This window comes from Pteronotus mesoamericanus, unplaced genomic scaffold, assembly GCF_021234165.1.
Source record: "Pteronotus mesoamericanus isolate MK-2021 breed Mesoamerican mustached bat unplaced genomic scaffold, CSHL_Meso_final contig_68, whole genome shotgun sequence".
Classification (NCBI taxonomy): domain Eukaryota; kingdom Metazoa; phylum Chordata; class Mammalia; order Chiroptera; family Mormoopidae; genus Pteronotus; species Pteronotus mesoamericanus.
The window spans coordinates 30,072,284-30,095,970 of NW_026555234.1; the positions used below are offsets into that span (position 1 = coordinate 30,072,284).

Consider the following 23,687-nt stretch of genomic DNA (forward strand, 5'->3'; position numbering starts at 1 on the left):
CCCCCTCATTTTGAGGATGAGAAATACACAGTCCCATAGTGATTTTGACTTCCTTAGGCTCCTCTTGTTTGTGGAGAGCCTGAATTGGGATTTGGATTTTTCTTTTCCGAAACGGAGTTCTTTTCACTTGTCTGTTGTCTTTTGTCAGGTAACTTTAGTGTCATATTTGCTATTATAGGACACTAAGTAACTTGTTGGTTAATATAGTGGTCCCCAAACCTGACTGAAGGGCTAGGTGGGCCCTGGGAACCTGAGTTTTATGGATACCGTGTGTGCTTCTCATTCACCACTTCAGAGAGCCATATTGAAAGCACTTTCTTTGTACAGTAGCTCCCCCCAATCCTGCTTTTAGCAGGGGATACTTTCCAAGGCCCCCAGTGGATGCCTGGTACTGAATTTGTGCTATGTTTTTTACCTATACATACATACCTATGATAAAGTTTAATTTATAAATTAGGCACAGTAAGAGATTAGCAGTAAAATTATAGCAATATATTGTAATAAAAGTTATGTGAATGTAGTCTCACACACACACAGAATATCTTATGATACTGTATATACAGCATATACACTGGACAAAGGGGTGATTCACATCCCAGGCAGGACTGGGGAGGAATGTTGTGATATTTTATCATGCTACTTTGAACTGCGTACAATTTAAAACTTATGAATTGTTTATTTATAGAATTTTTCATTTAATATTTTCAGACCATGGTTGACTGCGATTAACTGAAACCACAAAATGTGGAACTGTGGATAAGGAGGGACTACTGTATGAATATGTAACTTAAAAGTCTGAATACTTTTCTAACAGATCTTTTAGACTAGACTGTGCTAATAGTTAGCAGGGCTTGCTCAAAGTATCTAAATTCTATCTAAAAACGATCTAAATTCTATCTAAAATGTCTAAAGACTTTTTTCAAATTGTATTTTTTTCTCATTTAATATGTATCAACAATTGTTTTTATTCTAGAAGTTTTTATTTTATTTAATGGGCTTCTCAGGTTGCTTGGGTGTTTCTGGAGGTATCAGGATACGTAAGGGACTCCTTTGAAAATTTTCACTCAATGGCTTAGAATTTAAGCTTATGTTATTGACATCTCTTGGGTTATGAAGTAATGGAAATTGCATTTATGCCCAAATACTGAATTCCTAAGGGTAGGATAGAAGTTTCCTTCATCAACTTTTTGAATAAGATTACCCAAGGATTTGGTATCTAGGGAGTTTATTTACTTATTGTGTATTCTTTATTGACTAGACAGTAATTGCTTCCTTTAATGTTAATCTCAAATTTGGATTACTGTTTTTAGGAATAGAAATATTTTTAAATTTATGGTTCTACTTGTAATATAGATACAGATTTAAGATTTCAAGAAGAACTGTTGGCATTGGGCAAAGATTTATAAAATTTCATTCATTTTAAAAATAACCTTTTAGATGTGGTTTATGCTTCCTTATGAGAGGATTTCTAAGATGATTCAAGTGGACAGTTTTTCTTTACTTTATACCCTATTTGAATTTCTCAATGATAATCTTTTGTTTTTAAACCTTAAAAATATTTGAATGTTTAAAAATATAACTAAAGAAATAAAATTACACATTCATTATCGTCAGGTCTTCGGCAAGAATATGCAGCCACCACATCTCGGCGCAGTTCTGGTTCATCTTGCAATTCTACAAGACGGGGTACTTTTAGTGATCAGGAACTTGATGCACAAAGTTTAGATGATGAAGATGACAATATGCATCATGCAGTATACCCTGCTGTTAACAGGTTTTCACCATCACCACGCAATTCACCTCGACCATCACCTAAGCAGTCACCCAGAAATTCACCTCGTTCACGATCTCCTGCTCGGGGAATAGAATATAGTAGAGTGTCCCCACAGCCTATGATTAGCCGCTTACAGCAGCCTCGCCTTTCACTTCAAGGCCATCCCACAGATTTACAGACAAGCAGTGTGAAAAATGAAGGTAATCAGAATGTTTCTGGAAAAAATTATTGCCTCATATTTCAGTATGAAGTAACAATTTTCACCAAGGTTTTGTATTTCAGATAAGTAGATCAAGAATTTAGTTTGTCATTTTATTAATGGTGAATCAAAACAAAATTAAAGGAGAAAGTGAATTTAGTTTTATCTGATCATGTTAGTTTTGCTTTGTTCTACTCATGAAGTGATCTGTATATAGTTTTTTTTTATTTAAATAGTTTCTAGTTCATTTTAAAGTTTCTCTTGTTCTACTCACAGACTCTGGGTTGAGTTGTATATTGTTATAAGATATTTACTTCCTGTTACCTCTTCTAAAATATACAGAATGCTTAAATAATTTGATTTTTGAATGCTGATTATTTTCTTTTTCCATCTGAAAACAAATTTTAATTAAAATTCTGTCATCACAGAAAAACTAAGACGCAGTCTTCCAAACCTGTCCCGAACATCTAACATACAAGTTGACTCAGTGAAAAGCAGCAGAAGTGACTCAAATTTTCAAGTGCCAAATGGAGGAATACCTCGCATGCAACCTCAGGCTTCAGCCAGTGAGTATCTTTCATGTTGTAGATATTACTTTTGTGCTGAATAGCTATATTAAACTATTTAGTAAAATATAGTGACTATTACTTGCTGTAAGATAATTGTAATTATATTATAATTTAAAAGTTGTCCCTATTAGATACCCAATTCTTGTATCTGTATGAAACTCTGTCTCCCCAGATTTTAAAATAAGCAAAGTCTAGCTATTTAATAGAAAAATATACAAGGTCCAGCAGAAGTAATGCCTACGTGAGTGTGGTTGGTAGGCTAATAACATGGGTATAATAGTTTATAGTTTTAATTTGAACATTTCATCTAAAATGTTATATGGTGTGCTTGAGTGTGATATTGTTAGTTACAGAATTACATACTTATGATTTTGTAATAAAAAAGGGACGTTATTTGTGCCAGACCCTGTATGTTCCTTAAAAACCTCACATTCTACAATACTGCACATTATAAGTGACAGGATTTGGGGGGACAGTAGTTTTAGAACAGACCACTTAAAACCCAAGCAGCTTCCTTCCCAGAGCACTAATAAAGACAATAATGATCTTATAAAAGTATTAGCACAAGTAAAAGCATTTAATTCTTAATGAATAAATACTCCAACAAATACAAATTTCACTTTTAAAAATAGTCAAAGGCGACTTGATGGAAAGGAACAGTTGAGACTGTTGAATTAAGGAGACGTGGGCAATATAAACAAAAATCAAAGGAAATCATGCAGAAAAAACTCCTAAGAAAGAGTGAGCCAAGAAGTGATGTGGTACTGTAGATGGGCACTGTGTACTTAAGGTATAGGGTGATCTAAAAAGAATGAAACACTTTCCAAAAAGTATTGCTTATAACTCGGATAGTAGTGAAGCCAATATTAAACAAACTGTCACAGTTATTTCTACAGTCTTAGAAATGCTCAATATTTATGCCTTGTATCCCACAGCTCACCTCAGTCCTATTGTCTGATTCATTTGGTTCCTTTGTAGCATATCACTATCAGTGATATGTTTCTTCATTTCCTCAAAGCTGTGAGGAAGAAGATACAAACATGACATTATTGACTATCTTTTCATTTATAACTTATTTACTAGTAATACAACTTTGGAAGCATTCAATTATTTTTTAATTCCCTTGTACTCTTCCTTGGTTCTGTTGTATTTAGCTGACTTTTTGTATACTTTGTATTAAGCTGCTGTTACTTGGTGGCTCAAAAATCAACAGGCCAGGAAAAAAATACATTTGAGCCCAAATGACTTTTGTGAAAATATTGATAAATTTTCTCTATTCACCAATTGCATATGATATTTATATTATTTATATAAACTTTCATTGTACTGTACTGTATCCTATTTAACTTCTCAGAACAGTTCTATCAAGTGCATACAATTATTAACACATTACGCCTATTAGGAAGTTGATGCTTTGGATAGTTAAATAACTTATCTACGATCTTATGGCTCTTAAGTGGCAAGTCATGTTTCAAACCTGTATTCACTCTGCTCAAGGGCCCAAGTCTGCCTTGGGACCTGTCACATCCTTGGTTTTAGTACTGAGACATAAAAGTTATCCAGAAATACTGTTTCTGTTTTGTTCTAAGATAAACTCTAAAATGTAAGGCGCTGTGGAAAATTGTTACCCACAGATTTGTATACCTCGTTTATTTGACTGGTTATGTACAAAAACATGTCTGTGTACCAAATTAAATTTTAAACTTAGTTTTCTAGGTCTTGTGAAACTCTGTAATTAAGAGTGCCATTATGACACTCATGAAATGGTAAAGAAAACAGGAATTCACAAAAAGTTTAAAAATGAAAGTAAAGGTATAATTTGAACTCTTAAGTTATCCATACAGTGGCGATAGTTTTTGCTTCTAAACTTGCAAATTAACACGTGAAAAATCCTGTTTCTTTTTTTTTTTCCCTCTCCTTGGTATATTTGCCTGAAACAAAGTGATCCACAGTGTTAATACAACAGAAGATTTTATATCATTAAGAAGATTAAGTAATAAAACTCACTTTTATACCCTATACACAGATAATCCAAAACATCATGTGTACTTGACTTTCAAAGGTGCTTCTTTTTTATTTTAATTTTGAAGTTTTGAATTTCTCAAAACTTTACACAGTGCATCTTCAAACAGCTTCCCAGTTCTGTGATAACACCAGCTATATCTATATCCTCTTACTCCATTGTCAGTATCAGCTCTTTACCCAGTGTTGTTTCCTGTACCCTCATACATGCTCTTTATTTGAATTACTGTAGCAGCTCAAAGCTGTATGAAAATGAAAAATAATTCTTCACAAAAATAGTTGAAGCAAGGAAAGGATGATAACTAGGATAAAAATGTTAATAATAGAAAAAATATATTATCATAGACCATATGCTAAGGTCTATGATAATAGCTCTCTGTCTCTAGTAATAGAATTACCACTGAATAATCAGCTGCTAATTCCCTAGAAATGTTTATTCTAGGTGAATTTGTTTTCCTTTTTCCCCCGAAAGTTGATAATTAAGGAAAAAATACAGGGAGGCATAATGAAATCTAATAACTAATTTACTTTTAAGTGTTTAAATATGTATGCAGTTTCATAGTGGTATATTTCAATATTTGAATAATTTACAGTCAGAAGAGAAGGTAGGGTACCACCTTTTTTTAAAAACTTGCTATCTATATTTCCTAAAATTTTACACATATCTTTGATACATAAAAATGTGTATATATGTGTGTGTTTTTTAGTGTGTATGTATTATATACTGTTTTCATAATGGCCTTTTTACCTTGATATATAATTATGTACAAATATAATAGCAAATTTTATACACTTTATACATGAATTAGTATTCCATATTTTTTATAGAGTTGGTATAATAGATGTTGCACTTTGTTTTAAATATTTGTTTTTCCAGCTCTTAAGTGGTAAAGCTTTGGTTCTTACTTGCTGATCTGCATGAACCTAACTTTGCAAGGTTGCTGTTATTTCCACCTAAGGGACTACTTCTTTTGCCTTGTTATTCTGCCAATCACTAGTTTTATATGCATACTTTCTGCGGCTGCATTATTGTGGATGCTGGCATTCAAATATGAATATTATGAGAGTTCTTGTATATTTTCATTTTTATATCTATTATTAATTATTGACTTTTATGTTTGAAAAATGTGAGTTACTTAAAAAGTTTAAGAAAACCAGAGCATTGCAGAGGTCATATGTACATGTCATTTTCTCAGTTTCTCAAGCTAAAGAAAGGAATGTTTGTCAGGGACAGAGTTTTTCAAAAGACCAAGTGCCTTACTTTCTAAGATTACACTAGAGTACGGGTTATTAGAAAGTTTAGTTTTCAGAAAAATATAGGAATTATTTGTTCAGAAATAAGGAAAGAGAAGGGAGAAAAATCCAAGACAGTCTGCTGGTTTAAGAAAAGTAACAATACTCAAACTTGATTAGTATTTTAAAGTGTTTACTTTCATATGTATTATTTCATTTGAACATAACAACCCATTTCTTATTTTTATAGAGAGGAATCAGAGATCCATATAAATTATACATACAACATCATATAACTAGAAAAGTGGCAAAACCAAGCCAAATTACCCCTTCCTCCAGGAGCCCCCTGATTTCCTCCCAGGCAGCGTTTGGATTTGCGTCCTGCTGACCTAACTGCACATGAGTCGGCATCTTGGAAAACATTCTTGGATGTCTTTGCTGAAGCATGATTCACCCTGAATTGCCCGAAAAGAGCAAGATAATTCAGTGTAATATTATCCATGGCTTAACATTTAGCCAAATTGAAGAATATTTTTGTATAGACGACAAAGTAAACCTCCAGAAAAAAGGGAGATAGGACCATTTGTCAGCTTTACCAATAGCTAGAGGCCCATGTGGATGGACTTTTTATCCAAATTTTACTTGGAACCAAACCCTAGAAGGTTATACTTGAATTTTACATAATTATAAAACAAATTAAAATAAGTCATGATAAACTTGTGTAGTGAATTAATAAAAGAATGAATGAGGTATTTGTAGAACTTCTGTTTAAGCATAAGCAGTGTAGTGATGTTGGGTCTATTATCTAGTCTTGAAGTGATTTTATAAATGTAGTTTTTCTGGCCCTTGCGTCTGGAAAATTTGATAAATACATATGGGATGGGAACCAGAATCTGGTTTTTTACATGTGTCTCTCAGCTGATTCTGGAGCATATTCAAGTTTGAGAACCACTGGATTAGACCTCACTTGTAGAGGATCTTGAATGCTTAGTTTATACAGTTGTCAGTCACTTATGTGTTCCTTAATTATTTAGTAGATGTTTATTTTGGATGTATGTTATATTCCAAGCACTCGGAATATAATGTGAATGAGACAGCCAAGCGCTTAAGTAGCAGAGAGTAATAGGCAGGAACTTCTGTGAGAACAGAGAGGCGTTAAATTCAGTAGTGTGAAGTGGTTTTCGGGAAAGATATTGAAAGATAATCTCAGCCAGTTTAGAAGGATTTTATAAGTTGCCACAAAAAGAAAGGAGGTACAGTTTTCCCAACAGTGAGATCAATAATGAAGTCTTAAGGATGAGAGATGTAGGTAGGGGACAGATTGTGGGAGTTTTAAATTTCATATTAAGAAGTTTATATTTTATCCTGTAAGTGTAGAGAACAATGGTAGACTTTCAATCAGGGTTACTTCTCAGAAAATTCAATCTGGCAGCAGTATAGAAAGTGGATTAAAGTTGAGGAGAGACTAGAAACCACTTAGAAGGCTATTGCATAATCCATGTAAAAAATGTGAACAAAGACAGTGGTGCAGGCAGTGATACGATCTGGATGAATTTTTAAAATGAAAGAGAGATACATGACTTGGTAACACTGAAAAGATTGGAGATGGAGAGGGAGAGGGGATTAAAGGATGACTCTCTAAGCAGTGAAAACGCTTGGTGTGCCGGGGGACAAGGGTCATTTTACCTGGCAGTAATTAACGTTCATTTGTAGTGACTTATGCTTCCTTAGTATTTAGCACCCAGAGAAGATTATTTTTAACAAGTCCCCATATGATAAAATTATGTTAAATAATTAAATGGGATGAGTTATAATAATAATGGCTAGGAAAAAATGTAGACTGTGAAATACTCTTTTATTGAACTTTCTGTTTTATAACTGTCAGTAAAAAATAAATAATAAAATAAACATACAGTACCCCCCCAAAAGATAATGGGATGATGCTTTTAAATTAATTACATTAATCATTTTTAATGGAAAAATATTTTCAGATATTGATCTATCAATATAGTAGTATTATAGTTTTAGCTTCTAAAATTTGTCAGTAATTTAAAATATAAAATAAAATTTGTCAATAATTTTTTCAGAATTGATCTTTGCAATACACACTATATCCAGATTTTATCAGTTTATCTTCACTCATATTGATTGAAGAACAGTCTTCAATTTTTAATTGAGAGGGGTTTTTTTGGTAATGAAGCAATTACTATACAAATAGGAATGATATTCAACATAAGGATAAATTTGGCACATACTCATAAAATCCCATTTTACACTAAATTTCAGAAATTGCCATACTGTTTGGCTTTGTTCCTTTGTGAATCAAGTCTAATGATTTTTAAAAATCTTCACAGTTGAAAAATTTTGTGTACTCAAAATCACATATAATGACAGAATTGGAGTAACTTAACATTGTTTCATTGATTTTATAATCATTATACCATCATTGTTTATTTCTAATCTGTTTAAATATTGGACTATATTACTGTACCACAGGGGTTGGGCACATACTCTGCTGAGGTGAGCATGATTTAAATTGCTCTGAGCTTACTTTTGAAAGAAACATGTAGTTGAATCCACCTGTGTCAGGGGAGACTATATTACTGGGGGTTTTCCTAATTATCTTTAATATGAAATGCATTAATTATTGAAGGATAAATAGTAAAATGTGCTAATGTAAAGCTACATATGTGTTATTAAAACTCAAGCGTATCTGCAGCAATTGTTTGTAAATTGGGCCAACAAATTGCAATATTTTCTTCAGGGAGGAGCATTTTATCACTGACATTATTACTGCTGGGACATGATGATTAAAAAAACAAGCTTGTTTTATTTTTGTTTCTGAATTTTCTTACAGACCCCCAAGTGCAGTTCACTTATTGCCTGCACTTGGGGGTGGTGTGGTATAGGGCAGCATTTTTAACCATCCCTCCCTTGATGTACATGAATGAAGTGAAAGGATTGGATGTAGGAAGACCCAAAAAAGACACTGTTCTAGTCCAAAAATAGGGTGATGACAGTCTGAATTAGGTATTTAGGAGACAATGGGGATATAAAGGAAGGAATAGATCTATAGAACTACAGGGGCGAATAAATGGAACTCGAAGAAAGCTGTGAGCTAGAATGACTTGGAAATTGATGTTACATGTGTAACAGAAATACAGAGGGGTTTTTTTGGAGTTGGTTTGTAGAGGAAAATATTAGCCTAAATAATGGTAACATGAGTAAATAATGTACCATCTTTGCTTCTCACAGTGGGTCTTACTAGTTTGAAATTATATAAATATTAAAAGAGGAATCAGGGAAACCATAATATTTTAAAGCAACTAACACATTGAATTTTATTAGAAAGATTTGGAGACTTTCAGTTTAACTACTATACTTTGACATTTAAAAACGATTTTGTGTTTTGAAAACTGATCAAATTAAGATTGATAATTTAGATAAAATTTTAGTTTTTATTCTTTGGATAACATGTGACCACATGGTATCCTATGAAAATTGTTCATTTCATTCTGTCTTTATCAGGCAAATTTGGAGTTTATTGCCTGATTCTATATGTAGTCTGAGCCTTCGAATTACCATTGGCCAGTTTTCACTTGTGTATAGATGCCATTGTGACATCACCCATGAAACTTGAGGGATAAATAAGATCTGCTGGAATCATCATAGTTATTTATTTTAAATAGGACCTTTCCAAAACTGTTGATTAAAGATGATACTTGATATTAAGCCCTCATTTTTAAAAATTTAATGGTTAGTAGATACTGTGGATTGCCAGCATAACATACAGTTGGTTACCTTTTGTCCTCATTTATTCCACTGCAATCACAGTGACCTAATTCCTATTCTTCCAACATAGTCATACTCCACCTCTCAGGCCTTTACCATTGCTTTTCCTCCTGTCGAGAAGGCTTTCCCCAGATATCTACACAACTCACTTCCTCTCTTCCTTTGGATCTTGCACAAGTGTTATTTAGGGAAATCTTTCCTGATCACCCAATTTATAATTGCAACTTAAGTCTCCTACTTCCTGTCTCCCTTTCCTACCTACTTAATTTTTCCCATAGTAACTATCGCCATCTGGAAGGTCATATACATATTTTACTCTTTGTTTATTATCTGTTTCTCCTTTCCTAGAATGTTAGTTCCCTGAAAGTAGGAACTTTGTCTCTAGTTAGCTACTGAATCCATTGTACCTAAAATAGTATCAGGAATAAAGTATATAACTATTTGAGAGAGAGAGAGAGAGAGAGAGAGAGAAAATGAATGAGTAAATGAATGAAAGTATAAATGGTTGAAAGCCTGTATGAATAAATATGTAAATGAAGAATATTCAGTGATGATAGCATCCTGTATTTCTATGGGATTGATATGAGGTAAAGCATTACAAAATTGATTTTTTTTAAGATAGGAGAGTTTTTTGCTAGTCTGCCTAGCAATATTTAAGTTGCCATAAAATATTTAGCTACAGTAATGTGTGGAGTGCTGTGAAATTTGAAATCAATTACATTTATTACTTTTTTTGAATGTTTACTATCAGAAAGCATTGATAGGGTTAAGCAACAGAGTAAAAGAGAAATTCTTAATTCTCTTCGATGATATATTAAGTTTCCCTTTCTCAGTCCAATAACTTTTTATACTCTGGCCAGATTTATAGTTTTGGAATCTCTTTCTCATATATATATATACACATATACACACATACACACACACACACATACATAGACACACACATACGTATATATATTTTAGCTTAGAGATTTTCAAATTGATTGAGTGAAATTTTAAAGCCATTTAAATAGGTGCCTGCACTGGTAGGTCTGGGACTCATCACCTCATTGGGACCATAGTAAGCTTTAACTGTGGACGGCTCTGACTGCCATTTACATGCCAGTTTTGAGAGTTTTGTTTCAATTAATAAGGGTTTTGAAGAAAGCTTGGAACTCCTCGTTGATTACCTTAAAAAGTAGATGCTCTGACTCCTCTAAACTCCTCAACTCTGCCCCCCGCAACACACACCCTTCCCACCCCATAAGCATATGTTCACAGCCCGGATATTTTGCTACCCAAAATCTGAATTACAGATTAGTTGTATTCTACAACAAGATGATGCTGAACATAAGAAAGGCACTAGATTTTGACCACTTGAGGATCTGCCTGGTTCTGAGTTTTCTTCTCCTTTTTGAGTATGGGGATTACAGTTTCATGTTAGGACAGTTCATCTAACAATAACCGCTTTGCCAAAGTCCGCTTTTTTGCATTGAACAAGTACTACATTTATTTTATTCTATACTGTGTGCTTGTGTTCATCACTTTTAATTAATTAGCTCTTTATTCTTTGCATCTGTAGCATGTTTGCTGGTGGTTTGTTTTTTCTTTGATATTTTGATCAGTTTACATATTGTAGATTTTCTCATCTGTAAGACACTTTCTGAAAGTATGCACACTTTGCACTAAGATTTCCATCCCCTTTCCTTTCCAACTTAATACACTAAGCATCACTGCTTCTAGGGCTCTAATATTTCACCTTATAGTTTCTGTTTCTTGATAAATTTTCAAGTTTGTATTAAAATATTCAAGTTTACAGAAGCTATAGCCTTTATCTTGTTCTTCCAGGCAAATATTACAGTTCCTTATTTTTCAACAGCTTCGCAAAGGCTGAAAAATTTGCCTCGTACTTCCCTCAAAGCCAAACAGTTGCTTCAAACTTCATCTACAAAAAGAGGTAACTACAGCCTCTTAACTAAGTTTTAAGTTTCAGTAAATGGTCAGTTTAGTTAACTCTTATACCTTTTGGCATACTGAGTCATTGCTGTCTATAGGGCACATTTTAATCTTTTAAAATAATAATAAAATAATGTTGAATCATTCTGTGTTACTTGGATAAATCCAGGCGAAATTCATTTTATTCAGAGGTATGTATTGGGATGCTATTCTGAAAGGAATAAATGATACATAGCACTTAATATTAGAGAATTTATCTTTTTCTTACTAACCTAAACCTGAAGTTCATTGTTTTAACATCATGTTAGATGAACTAATAAATGCTTTAAAATGAACCAAATGACAGACATTTTGTATGTAATGTTTTTTTCTACTGACTTTGATTTTTGTATTTAACTTTCTTTAGGATGAAGTGGGAATACTTTCGCATTATAAGTCGATTGACGATAAATAACAAGTTGCTGTGGTTAATAATGTTTGGAATATTTATGGAGTGATAGCTTTTATAAAAACTGACAATTAAAGAAATATATGAAGGTTGGACACCAAAATTATCATGTCGATTCTAAGAGATTGAATGTATGAGTAGCTAGAAAGAATCAGAATTGAGAGAAAGAGCATGAGATCAGATAGACCGGCAGTACTAAGAATGAGTAGAAGACTCAGAAGAAATGGGACGGAAAAAATACAGGCGATGAGGAAAAATATTTCTCCTGTCCAGGACATGTAGATTTCCTGATAGCTCTAGAACTCAATAAATAACAAAGTTATATAATGAGGTTAAAGCACTAACGGGCATCATTGGGAAAGAGGAGGTTTGAGATTTGCTTTGTTGAAAAAAAGATTTTGTTAATATGGTTACAAAAGTACAAAATAGATTATCTTAGCAAGTTAATTGATGAAAAGTTTTAGAAATGATTTGGTGGATTAAGTATAATTCAAGGAAACAGTTTTAGACAACAGAATCTGAAGGAAAGAGAGAGAATAGCCAAATAGGAAATTAGAGTGTGCGAATGTTTGTGTTTTGAATAACAGAAGCTGATCATAGGCCTCTAATACAGGTATCTTTTGGTACCATTGTCCGAAATCAGTTCTTTTGATGGAGAAGAAGGTGACTTATTAGGGATCATTATAGAAGGTCCTTATAGAAATTATTTGAGGTCCTTAGCCTTTTTGGAGGGGGGCGGTACTTCTAGGTGTGGTAGATGAATGAAAATAGATGGGCGAAAACAGATGGGCATGAAAGGATTGTGGTGTCTAAAACAGAGCAAGAGATGCCTATACAACAATAAAAAGTAGAGGATTTTAAGTTTATACATATTTGTTGTATGTCTCTGTAAGCTGCTTCATAATATGTTTCAGGATCAGGTAGGTTTAAGTTATTCTAAATTTTTAAAGATTCTCCTCATTCCTAGTACTCTAGCTGTCTGGTTGATTTAGTAGAGGGAGAGAATTTGTATGTGTGTATGTTTTTGTTGTTCTGTTTTGTTTCATTTTGTTTAATTTCTTACTTAACTTAATCCAGACACTCATATTTTCTGGTTGGTATTGTGGCTTGGGGATGACCATTTTACACTTCCGGTTCTGAACCAATTGAAAAATGTGCTCAGGTATGTAATAGGATGTAAAACATTAGCTTAAATACTGAATTAGCTTAAAGCTGAATTGAGGAATATGTCTTGGATCCAAGACCAAAGTGGGTTCTCTAATTTCTCCTCTTATCTAGGCTTTGAAAGAGAGAGGGATCTGCATTAGACTGTGGGATTCTCTGTTCCCATAAGATGTGAGGCAGACAGGATTGAGATGTCACGTATTCATAGGTACCTTTGGCACATTAAACCTGTATAAAGAAACATGGTCTTGATAGGAAATTGTCCCATAAGTGAATTGTCGCATTTTAAAGATGAGTCTATAACATATTTGAGAAAGCTGATGTACTTATATTAAGGGCTCCCAGGATTACGGGATGAGGAAGAAAATAGTTTCCTTAACAATTAGAAATATGGTCATTTTGATTTTAATTGCATTTAATAGTAGCTAGAGTTTGCAGATGGAAAGAGAAGTCAGAACTGTGTTGTCTGGCACAAAGAGATACATGTGGAACATATTGAATGAAAAAAATCATGCCACTAACTCATGAAAAGCTGGGCACATTCCTCTTTGTGTTTTCTTCTTGCAAGGTTTTTTATTTTGTTCATCTCACCCTTCTCTTTGAGGGGAATAAAATCCATTGTGTGTTTTTAAGCCTTCATATTAGTGACTTTTTAAACTGCTTTGGTGAAGAGATGTTTTATTCCCAGCTGTTGGGAACTCAGTGAAGTAGAGGTGAACAAGGTAGAGACCTCACCAAGTCATGGGAAGAAAATTAAGACTACCGTATTTTGTTGTGTATAATGCACACCCTTTGGCCCAGATTTTTGAGGGAAAAATAAGGATGCACATTGTACATAGGTATAATGATTACATACCATGGGTATAATAATGGATATAATAACCCCATGCATAACGCACACAAAACGTGGGTGCACATTATATAGTGCAAAATAGAGGAGTTAGGAAAAATGAGTGCAGAGATTAGGACAAATTAAAATGTAGAAACATACCTTTATTTAGAAGGAAAGAGGCAACTAAGGAAGAGTTATTGATGATAATTGCCTATTGCTGCTTTATTTCATTATATTTTGAGATATTCAAGGTGGGCTAAACAGTTTACAAGAAACTTTATTGATATAAGTTGAAAACCTGCTATCAGACTTTTTGAAAATGGAGAACTCAAGAATTTTGTCATTACCCTGATTCCAAAATTTAAAATGCCTGTGTTCCCTTTTCTATCAACTAAGAGGTATTTATTGAATCTGTATTATATACAAGATATAGTTACTATATTGTTTCCTTCCACTCCCGCCCCCACCCCACCCCACCTTCTAGCCCCTCTTCTATTAGGATTGTAGTCAAAGCCAGCCTCTGCCATATACAGTTTTTGGATAGTTAAAATGATAGGAGTTGCTCCCCTCCCACACCTTTGTCCCGTGCAGTTGGGAGGATGGGTAAGGAGAGAGCATGGGGGCTCTTGTTAGGGCTCCCTCCAAACACAGATTCCTGGTAAACCATTTGATGGTATTTTTGGAATGATAATTTATTTACATTTATATTACAGGTTTGATAAGGCTTTTATGGTTTTCCAAGATCTTTTTTTCTATTTAAATCTTAATACCTCTATCAATTTTCTTTGCTGAGAAAGTCCTAGATCAGAATTTTCTCCCCTGTGAAATTTGTGCGTGCATTTTCCTATTAAATACTGACTGCATTTTATTTTTTTAATTTAATTTTAATTTATTTTTTCAAATACATTTGTCTCTGCCTACCCCCCACCACTTTCCCTTGCCCCCTCCTACCTTCCCTCCCTCAGCTCTTCCCCTTTGGTTTTGTCCATGAGTCCTTGCTATATGTTCCTTGACTTTCCCCTTCCCTTCCTTTTCCCCGCCCCCCCCTTCCCTCTTGTCTCTGTTGATTTCTTTTCCTTTCAGTGTTGCTAGTCTTATTTTCCTTGCATCTTTGTATTGTTGGTTAGGTTCCGCTTATAGGTGAGATCATATGGTATTTGTCTTTCGCCCCCTGGCTTATTTCGCTTAGCGTAATGCTCTCGAGTTCCATCCATGCTGTCACGAAGTTTAGTAGTTCTTTTTTTCTTTCTGCTGCATAGTATTCCATTGTGTATATGTACCATAACTTTTTGATCCAATCATCTACTGATGGGCATTTAGGTTGCTTCTAACACTTGGCTATTGTAAATTGTGCTGCTATGAACATTGGGGTGCATAGGTTCTTTTGTATTGGCGTTTTGTTGGTGTTCTTAGGGTATAGTCCCAGTAGGGGAATCACTGGATCAAAAGGCAGTTCCATTTTCAGCTTTTGGAGGAAATTCCACACTGCTTTTCACAGTGGCTGCACCAGTCTGCATTCCCACCAGCAGTGTACTAGGGTTCCCTTTTCTCCACAGCCTCGCCAGCACCTGTTGTTTGTTGATCTGTTTATGATGGCCATTCTGACCGTGTGAGGTGGTATCTCATGGTGGTTTTGATCTGCATTTCTCTGATGGCTAGTGATGCTGAGCATCCTTTCAAATGCCTCTGGGCCCTCTGTATCTCCTCCTTGGAAAAGCGTCTGCCCAGGTCCTTTGCCCATTTTTTGATTGGATCGTTTGTCTTCTTGGAGTTTTAGAATATTAAAGTTACAGCTAGAAGGTCTTTAAAGATTAACTAATTCCAGTTAATTTTATTGTATTTTTATTTCTCCTTAACCCCCACAGTTATGGTTAAGACAAAATGCTACTGTCATTAGAGGGAACATTTTTTGCAGTAGTAAAACTACAGCTCTTTATATCCTCTCTAGTTCTCCCTCACCTTATACATTAACCTTGTTAAAGTATTTCTTTCCCCATCCTGAGATTGTAGAACTTTTTGACTTGGTCTTTCAGACACTCTAGTGCATTTATGTAAGAATTTAAGGATTAATAAATTTAAAAAGGATTTATAATTTATAAATCTGTGTTTTAAGCTTCTTTATTTTAAAATATAACACAAAATCAGAACACCATATAACACATAGAGAGCTTAATGAACTCTTATAAGGCAACCTCCTTGTAACCACCATCCATATCAAGAGACTGGACTTGCTACCTCAAAAACTGTCTACCTGTCCGCTCCCAAACAGGGTCCCCTCCTAACCTCCTCTCTCAAGAGCAGACAGTCTTCTGAATTTTTATAGCAGCCACTTCCTCACTTCTCTGTATGATTTTTATCATCCAAGTAATAAAACTAAAACTAATTTCACCTCATCTGATACACGTCTTTTTAAGTTTCTCTTAATTTGTGGTTGAGACTTAATGTAGTTAAGACTCTTTAATTCCTCCTCATTATTTGTTTAAAGAAGTCACCAGATCACTTGTCCTGTAGATGTTCTCACAAACTGGATTTTGCTGATACCTTTTCCATGGTGTCATTTAGGAGGTTCCTTTGTATGTGTTTCCTATAATTGGTAGTTGGCTTTAGATGCTTAATTAGATTCAGTTTTGTTATTTTTGGCCAGACTAATTCATAGGTGGTGCCACTGCTTCAGCTAAAGTGCATGAAATGGCATTGGCTGTTTGTTGTGACGTTAGCAGTCATTGATGCTTAATACCTATAGACCTACTTCAGTAAGTACAGTAGTGCCCCCTTACCTGCGAGGGATATGGTTCGAGACCCACAGTGGATGCCTGAAACATTGGATTTTACCAAACCCTATATATACACTACTGTGTTTTTTCCTATACATACATACCAGTGATAAAGTTTAATTTATAAATTAGGCACAGTGGATTAACAACAATAACTAATAAAATGGAATAATTGTAACAATATACCTTAATAAAAGTTATGTGAATGTGGTCTGTCTCTCTTGGATAACTGATCAGATAACCAACACCATTAAATAAATAACAGGTGGGTAGCACACAGAGAGAGCATGGATACACCGGACAAATGGATGATTCATGTCCCATGTGGGGCAGAGCAGGACAGCGTGAGATTTCACCGTGCTGCCCAGAGGAGCACGCTTCTTAAAACTCATAAATTGTTTATCTCTGTAATTTTCCTTTTAACATTATTACTAGAATCTGCCATCAAATTTGTTAGGACTTTGGGTAACTGAAGCCTCTAAAAGCCAAACAGGCATCATGGCAGACCTACTGTGTTGCAGAATTGGGTCATTTCAATTCTGACGTTCCTTTTTTTTAGTTTGTCATAATACTGTATGAAGAGAAACTTTTCCTTATTCTTAGGTCACCCAGTGGCACAGTTTCATTAGGAAATTCAGAATAAACACTTGTTCTTTCCTTTTATTTACTAGTTTATAAGATAAAATGTTGGCAAGCTGCCATCCTCCAAAGATGGCTGATATTTTTCTTAAATATATATCATTATTATGAACTTACAGATTTAAGCTTTTTGTATGTATTTCAATCCATTCTGGGTGCTTTTTTCAACTTTGATTAAAGCTTCAAGTTGCTTTCCAGTCTTTTTGACACAACCCTAGTAGTCTTTGATAGCCTCTTGCTAACTGGTACAAGATATGCTCATCTTGTACATTTTTTACCATACATCTAGATTTAGTCATTTCTCCAAAAGTCTTTGCTTTTTTGGTAGTAAATGGTATTTCAAAGCCATAATTTCAGGTTTTAGCCATGTTTATTGCTACTGAGCTGGTCACTGTTTCTACAGGTCTTTTCAGTTACTACAGCTCATAAATATGTGTGTAGATTTGTGTTTAAGATCAAATGTCTTAATGAGTTCATGCTGATACTCCCTATTCAGACTCAAGGGCTTGAGGGTTATTACTTAACCTTTTTTAACTTATATCTTTATCTCCTTTATCCAGCTCTGGGAATCCTATCTCTTAGTAAAGAGTATTAGAATAACATTTATCCCACATTTGTAATGTAATGTGGGATTGTTTTATCCCACATTACATGCAAAATCTTCTAGGGGTAACATTAGCATAAAAACCAGACAACAGGATTACCAAAAACAGTTCATAAAATTTTTGCATATGCTTGCTCCTTCTGTTTTACAGTGATGCTATATCTACATTATCAGATTAAATACCTGTTGCATAATTTTCTTTATATGACTCAGTCTTCGCTCTACATTTTTTTTAATGTTTTAGCTTAGGTTTTTTTATTGTATTTTATTGTGTATGTGATTACGGCTGTCCCAGTTTTCCCCACTTTGCCCCTCTCCACCAACATCCCCCCGCCCCCGGGCTGCTCCTACACCATTGCCCATGTCCAGGGGTTATGCGTATATGCTCTTTGGCTAATCCTTCCCCTTCTTTCATCCAGTCTTCACTCCCCCTCCCCCTCGGACAGCTGTCCGTCTGTTCCATGTTTCTAAGCCTCTGATTCTCTTGCTCGTTTGTTTGTTTTGTTCATTAGATTCCACATTATAAGTGAGATTGTATGGTATTTGTCTTTCACTGACTGGCTTATTTTATGTAGCATAATAGTCTCCAGGTCCATCCCTGTTGTCACACAAGGTAAGAGTTCATGTTTTTTTACTGCTGAGTAGTATTCCATTGTGTACATGTACCACAGCTTTTTTATCCACCCATCTATTGACAGGCACTTAGGCTGTTTCCAGATCTTAGCTATTGTAAACAATGCTGTTGTGAACATAGGGGTTAGCTCCACAATCAAATGCTTACCACCAGTCATGTTCATTGTCTGTGTTTGAAGCTCACTGTCTAAGTAGATTACCCAGGAAGGAGTTAAGGGAACAGTATCCATTTTCTCAGTTTTTACGTGTCGATGACAGCCTGTCTGCTGTTTTTATTTTTGAAAGTCATTATCTAGATATCAAATCTTTGGCTCACATTTTCTTTCCTTTAGTATCTTAAATATACTACTGCATATTTTTCAGGAATAAAGAACTGTTTCTGTTACAGTCATTTGGCGTTTTTTTCTGGATGTCCAAAGGATGTTTTCTTTTCCTTTAATATTTAATAATTTATAAGAATATATTTTAGGCAGCTTCAACCTGAGTCTTGGCTTCTTGCCTTCCCCCATGAGCTTCAGCACACGTTCCAGCCACTCGACAAACTACCAGACCCTTGGATTGGTGCAGTCGCCCACCCACCAGGTCTGGCCAGCCAGCAGCGCATCTGGCTTCTGTGCAGGCGTGGGGGACTCGGGCTCCCAGCTCTCCACCAGCATGTGGGGCAGCTGGGGTTCTGGGAGTCTGGCAAGCATAGCCAGCATCCAGAGTGAGAAGGAGACTGTGCAATGCCTGAATGACAACCTGGCCTCCTACCTGGAAAGGGTGAGAAGCCTGGAGGCTGGTAATTGGAGACTGGAGAGCAAAATCTGGGAGCACCTAGAGAAGAAGGGACCCAAGGTCAGAGACTGGGGACAGTATTTCAAGACCATCTTGGACCTGAAGGCTCAGATCTTTGCAAATTCTATGGACAATGTCCACATCATTCTGGAGATTGACAGTTTCCATCTTGCTGCTGATGACTTCAGAGTCAAGTATGAGACGGAGCTGGCCAACCGCCAGTCTTTGGAGAATGACATCAGTGGGCTCTGAAAGGTCATTGATGACACCAATATCACTCGGCTACAGCAGGAGACAGAGATTGAGGTTCTCAAGGGGGAGCTGCTCTTCATGAAGAAGAACCACAAGGAGGAAGTAAATGGTGTACAAAACCAGTTTGCCAGCTCTGGGTTGACCATGGAGTTGGAGGCCCCCAAATCTCAAGACCTCAGCAAAATCATGGCGGACATCCAGGCCCAGTATGATGAGCTGGCTCGGAAGAACTGAGAGGAGCTAGACGAGTACTAGTCCCATCAGATTAAAGAGAGTACCACAGTGGTCTCCTCACAGACCGCTGAGGTAGGAGCTGCTGAGATGACACTTGTGGAGCTGAGACGTACGGTCCAGTCCTTGGAGACTGACCTGGACTCAATGAGAAATCTAAAGGCCAGTTTGGAGAACAGCTTGAGGGAGGTGGAAACGCGCTATGCCCAGTATATGGAACAGCTCATGGGATCCTGCTGCACCTGGAGTCAGAGCTGGCCCAGACCCGGGCAGACGGACAGCACCAGGGCCAGGAGTATGAGGCCCTGCTGAACATCGAGGTCAAGCTGGAGGCCCAGATTGCCACCTACTGTAAGAAAGGGAGGGCTTTGATCTTGTTGAGGCCCTGGACAAGAGCCACTCCTTACAAACCATCCAAAAGACCATGACCCAGCAAAGTGGTGTCTGAAGTCAATGACACCAAAGTTTTGAGGCATTAAAGGCAACAGAAGTGGGGCATCCTTTGGCAGGGCAGGAGGCCAATAAAAAGTTCAGAGTTCATTAAAAAAAAAAAATCTCTCTCTCTCTCTCTCTCTCTCTCTCTAGATATATCTCTATAGATATAGAAATATATATATATATTATATTATATATATTATATATAAAATATATATATGTTTTAGTGTTAGCCATTCTGAGTGTATTTCCCCAGATATGTGATGTGTTCTTTAGTTTGGAGTTACAAATATTTTTAAATTTCAGACAAGTTTTTTTGAATTGTTGTTTTTACTGTTCTCTTGCTTTGGTTTTCTGTTTTGTGGGGATTCCTGTTGTTCTTTATCTATTCTTAACCTAGCTTCTGTATCTGTTGCCTTCCCTTTAATCCTTTTCATCTTTCTTAACTTTATTCCTGTTCTGTAAGTTTCTTTTCATTATCTGTTTCTGTTGAAGTATAATCTATTATGATGGTGGCTCATGTTCCTTCTGCCTTAGACTTTATTTTGAAATTATTTTATGCCTACTTCTTTTCTGTGTTCCTTTCCCTCAGTTTTTTTAGTGTTTTCCATCCTGATTTATAATGTTCTTTTATCTCTTATATAATTTTCTTAAATGTTTTAAGAATTTGAAATAGTCAGTTTGCATTTCTACTTTTTTTAGTGTTTGGGCATGGTAGGCATGATTTCTGGCAAGGTTCCATCATTAATAGACGAATGTTTGGTTTACAACCTTGTGTGAGCTTTCCAGATGTAATCTGAAATTGGATCCCTTATGTGGAGGCCAGGGAGACTGAAGAAAGAGGCAGACCACTGCAGATTGGTAGGTTGCAGGTTTGATAAGCAAGGGAACTTACATATGAAGCTGGTCTCCAGTAGCTGCAAAACAAGTAGATACCCACACCTGCCTGCCAGATCTTAAAAGTTTGCATAGAGGCCTTAACTTAGCTCAGTCACATACACAGGAAGCCTTAACTGGGTTGAGTCATGTACCCACATTTCTGTCTGAAGGCTGTATCCTTGAAGCAGGTTCTGGGAGCGGGGAAGGCAAAAGGAGTGTACATTCCAAGGACAAGGGTAGGGTAAGGAGCTTCCATTTGCTCAGATTAACTGGCAGTAACATGTTCTTGATGACCTCCTCCTACAAAGTGTTATTTTGTTTCTTTCTGTTTTCTCACAATAACATTATGTGATATTTGGCCTCCATCCTTTTCTGTTGCTCATTTTGCTGTGTAATTTGTTTCTCCAGACATTTAGAAAGCTTGATTTAAGATTTTGTAATTTATGGCTCTAGAGCTGTCTCTCCTATTGTTCTGGGGAACTATTTAAAAATGTGGCTGCTTATTTTGAGATTTCTTGCCTTTATTTCCTTCCCCTACTTTTATTTTATTTTTTATTTTTAAGTATATTTTTATTGATTATGCTGTTAGAGGTGTACCAATTTTTTTTTTCACTTTGCCCCCCTTTGCCTCCTACTCCCTTTCCTCCAGCAACACACGCCACCCCCCTTTGTTTAGGTCCATGGGTCGTGAGTGTAAGTTCTTTGGCTTCTCTCTTTCCTATACTATCCTTAACCTCCCCCTGTCTATTTTGTTCCTACCAATTATGCTGCTTGATCCCTGCACCATTTTCCCTTCTCCCCTTCCCTCTCCTTGCTGATAACCCTCAAAATGATCGCCATACCTATGATTCTGTTCCTGTTCTGGTTGTTTGGTTAGTTTGTTTTTTTGTTTTTATTTTTTAGATTTAGTTGTTGATAGTTGTGAGTTTGTTGTCTTTTAATGCTCATAGTTTTGACCTTTTTATTAAATAAGTCTTTTTAACATTTCATGTAATAATGGCTTGGTAACGATGAACTCCTTTAGCTTTACCTTGTCTGGGAAGCACTTCACCTGCCCTTCCATTCTAAATGACAGCTTTGCTGGATAAAGTAATCTTGGATGTAGGTCCTTGCTTTTCATCACTGTGAATACTTCTTGCCATTCCCATTTTGCCTGCAAAGTTTCCTTTGAGAAATCAGCTGACAGTCTTATGGCAACTCCTTTCTTGATAACTCTCTGCTTTTCTCTTGCTGCTTGTAAGATTTTCTCTTTATCTTTAACCCTTGGCGTTTTAATTATGTGTCTTGGTGTGGTCCTTTTTGGGTCCAACTTGATTGGGACTATCTGTGCTCCCTGGCCCTGCATGTCTATTTCCCTTGCCAAATTAGGGAATTTTTCTTTCATTATTTTTTCAGATGGATTTCCAATTTTTTACTTTCTTTTCTCCTTCTGGCACCTTTATGATGCAAATGTTGGACTTCTTGAAGTTGTCCCAGAGACTGCTTATACTACCCTCATTTTTTTAAAATTTTTTCTTCTTGTTCTGATTGGTGGCTTTTTGCTTCCTTACGTTCCCGATCATTGATTTCATTTTCAGGTTCATCCACTCTACTGTTGTTTCCCTGTAAATTGTTCTTTATTTCAATTAACGAATACTTAGTTTCTGACTAGGTCTTTTTTATGTTGCTGAGGTCCTCACTAAGTTCCTTGAGCATCCTTATAACAGTGTTTTGAACTCTGCATCTGATAGATTGTTTATCTCCATTTCATTTAGCTCTTTTTCTGGAGTTTTGATCTGTTCTTTCATTTGGGCCATGTTTCTTTGTCTCCTCATTTTGGCAGCCTTGCTGTGTTTGTTTCTATGTATTAGGTAGAGCTGTTTTGAGTTTGTGTCTTGGTAGTGTGGCCTAATGTGGTAGGTGTCCTGTAGGGTCCAGTGGCACAGCCTCCCCTATCACCCAAGCTGGGTACTCTAAGTGCACCCTTTGTGTGGGTTGAGTACACTCTCTTCTTGTAGTTGAGCCTTGGTTGCTGTTGGCAGATCAATGGGTGGGATTGCCCAGGCCAATCAGCTGCAAGGATTGGCTGTGACCACTTAACCACCAACCTCAGCCCTCCATGAAGGATCAGCTGTGCAAGGCAGGGTGGCAGTGCTCCAATGTGGTCTGTAGCTGCCCACTAGGTTTGCTGGCCCTGGGGTTTCCCAGCTGGTGCAGGCCAAGGTCAGCCCTGGGCTGTGGTTTGCCCAGGGCATCCTTCCTGAGTTATAAAGCAATCTGAGATGGCTGCTGCTTGTACTGGGGTGGGAGATCCCCAGGCAAAGCCAAGCTGTGAAACTAAACTGGCTGCTTCCAGGTCACTGAGGCCAGCTGTTTCTTGTTTGATAGGATTTAGGAAGTTGTGAAGCAGCCTTTCATAGGAAAAAGCAGCATGGGTGGGCCCATAAGTGGGTGGGGTGGAGTCCAAGGCAGGTCAAACAGTGTTAGCCAGGTTGATGGAGGCTCACATATGGCAC

The 23,687-nt window shown here is 36.2% G+C and overlaps 1 protein-coding gene and 1 pseudogene across 2 annotated transcripts in view; both read left to right on the forward strand.

The window, feature by feature from the left end:
• Window positions 1-23,687, forward strand: part of SLAIN2 (SLAIN motif family member 2) — an 82,085-nt gene that overhangs the window by 41,032 nt on the left and 17,366 nt on the right. Inside the window, exons 5-7 of one of the 2 annotated variants that reach the window (XM_054582146.1) lie at window positions 1,615-1,974; window positions 2,402-2,539; window positions 11,448-11,525. In XM_054582146.1, coding sequence (XP_054438121.1) covers window positions 1,615-1,974; window positions 2,402-2,539; window positions 11,448-11,525 — 576 coding nt within the window. The remainder of the gene's footprint in view (window positions 1-1,614; window positions 1,975-2,401; window positions 2,540-11,447; window positions 11,526-23,687) is intronic. The other variant, XM_054582147.1, reaches the window with a different exon arrangement.
• LOC129077623 (keratin, type I cytoskeletal 18-like) lies at window positions 19,058-20,357 on the forward strand (annotated as a pseudogene).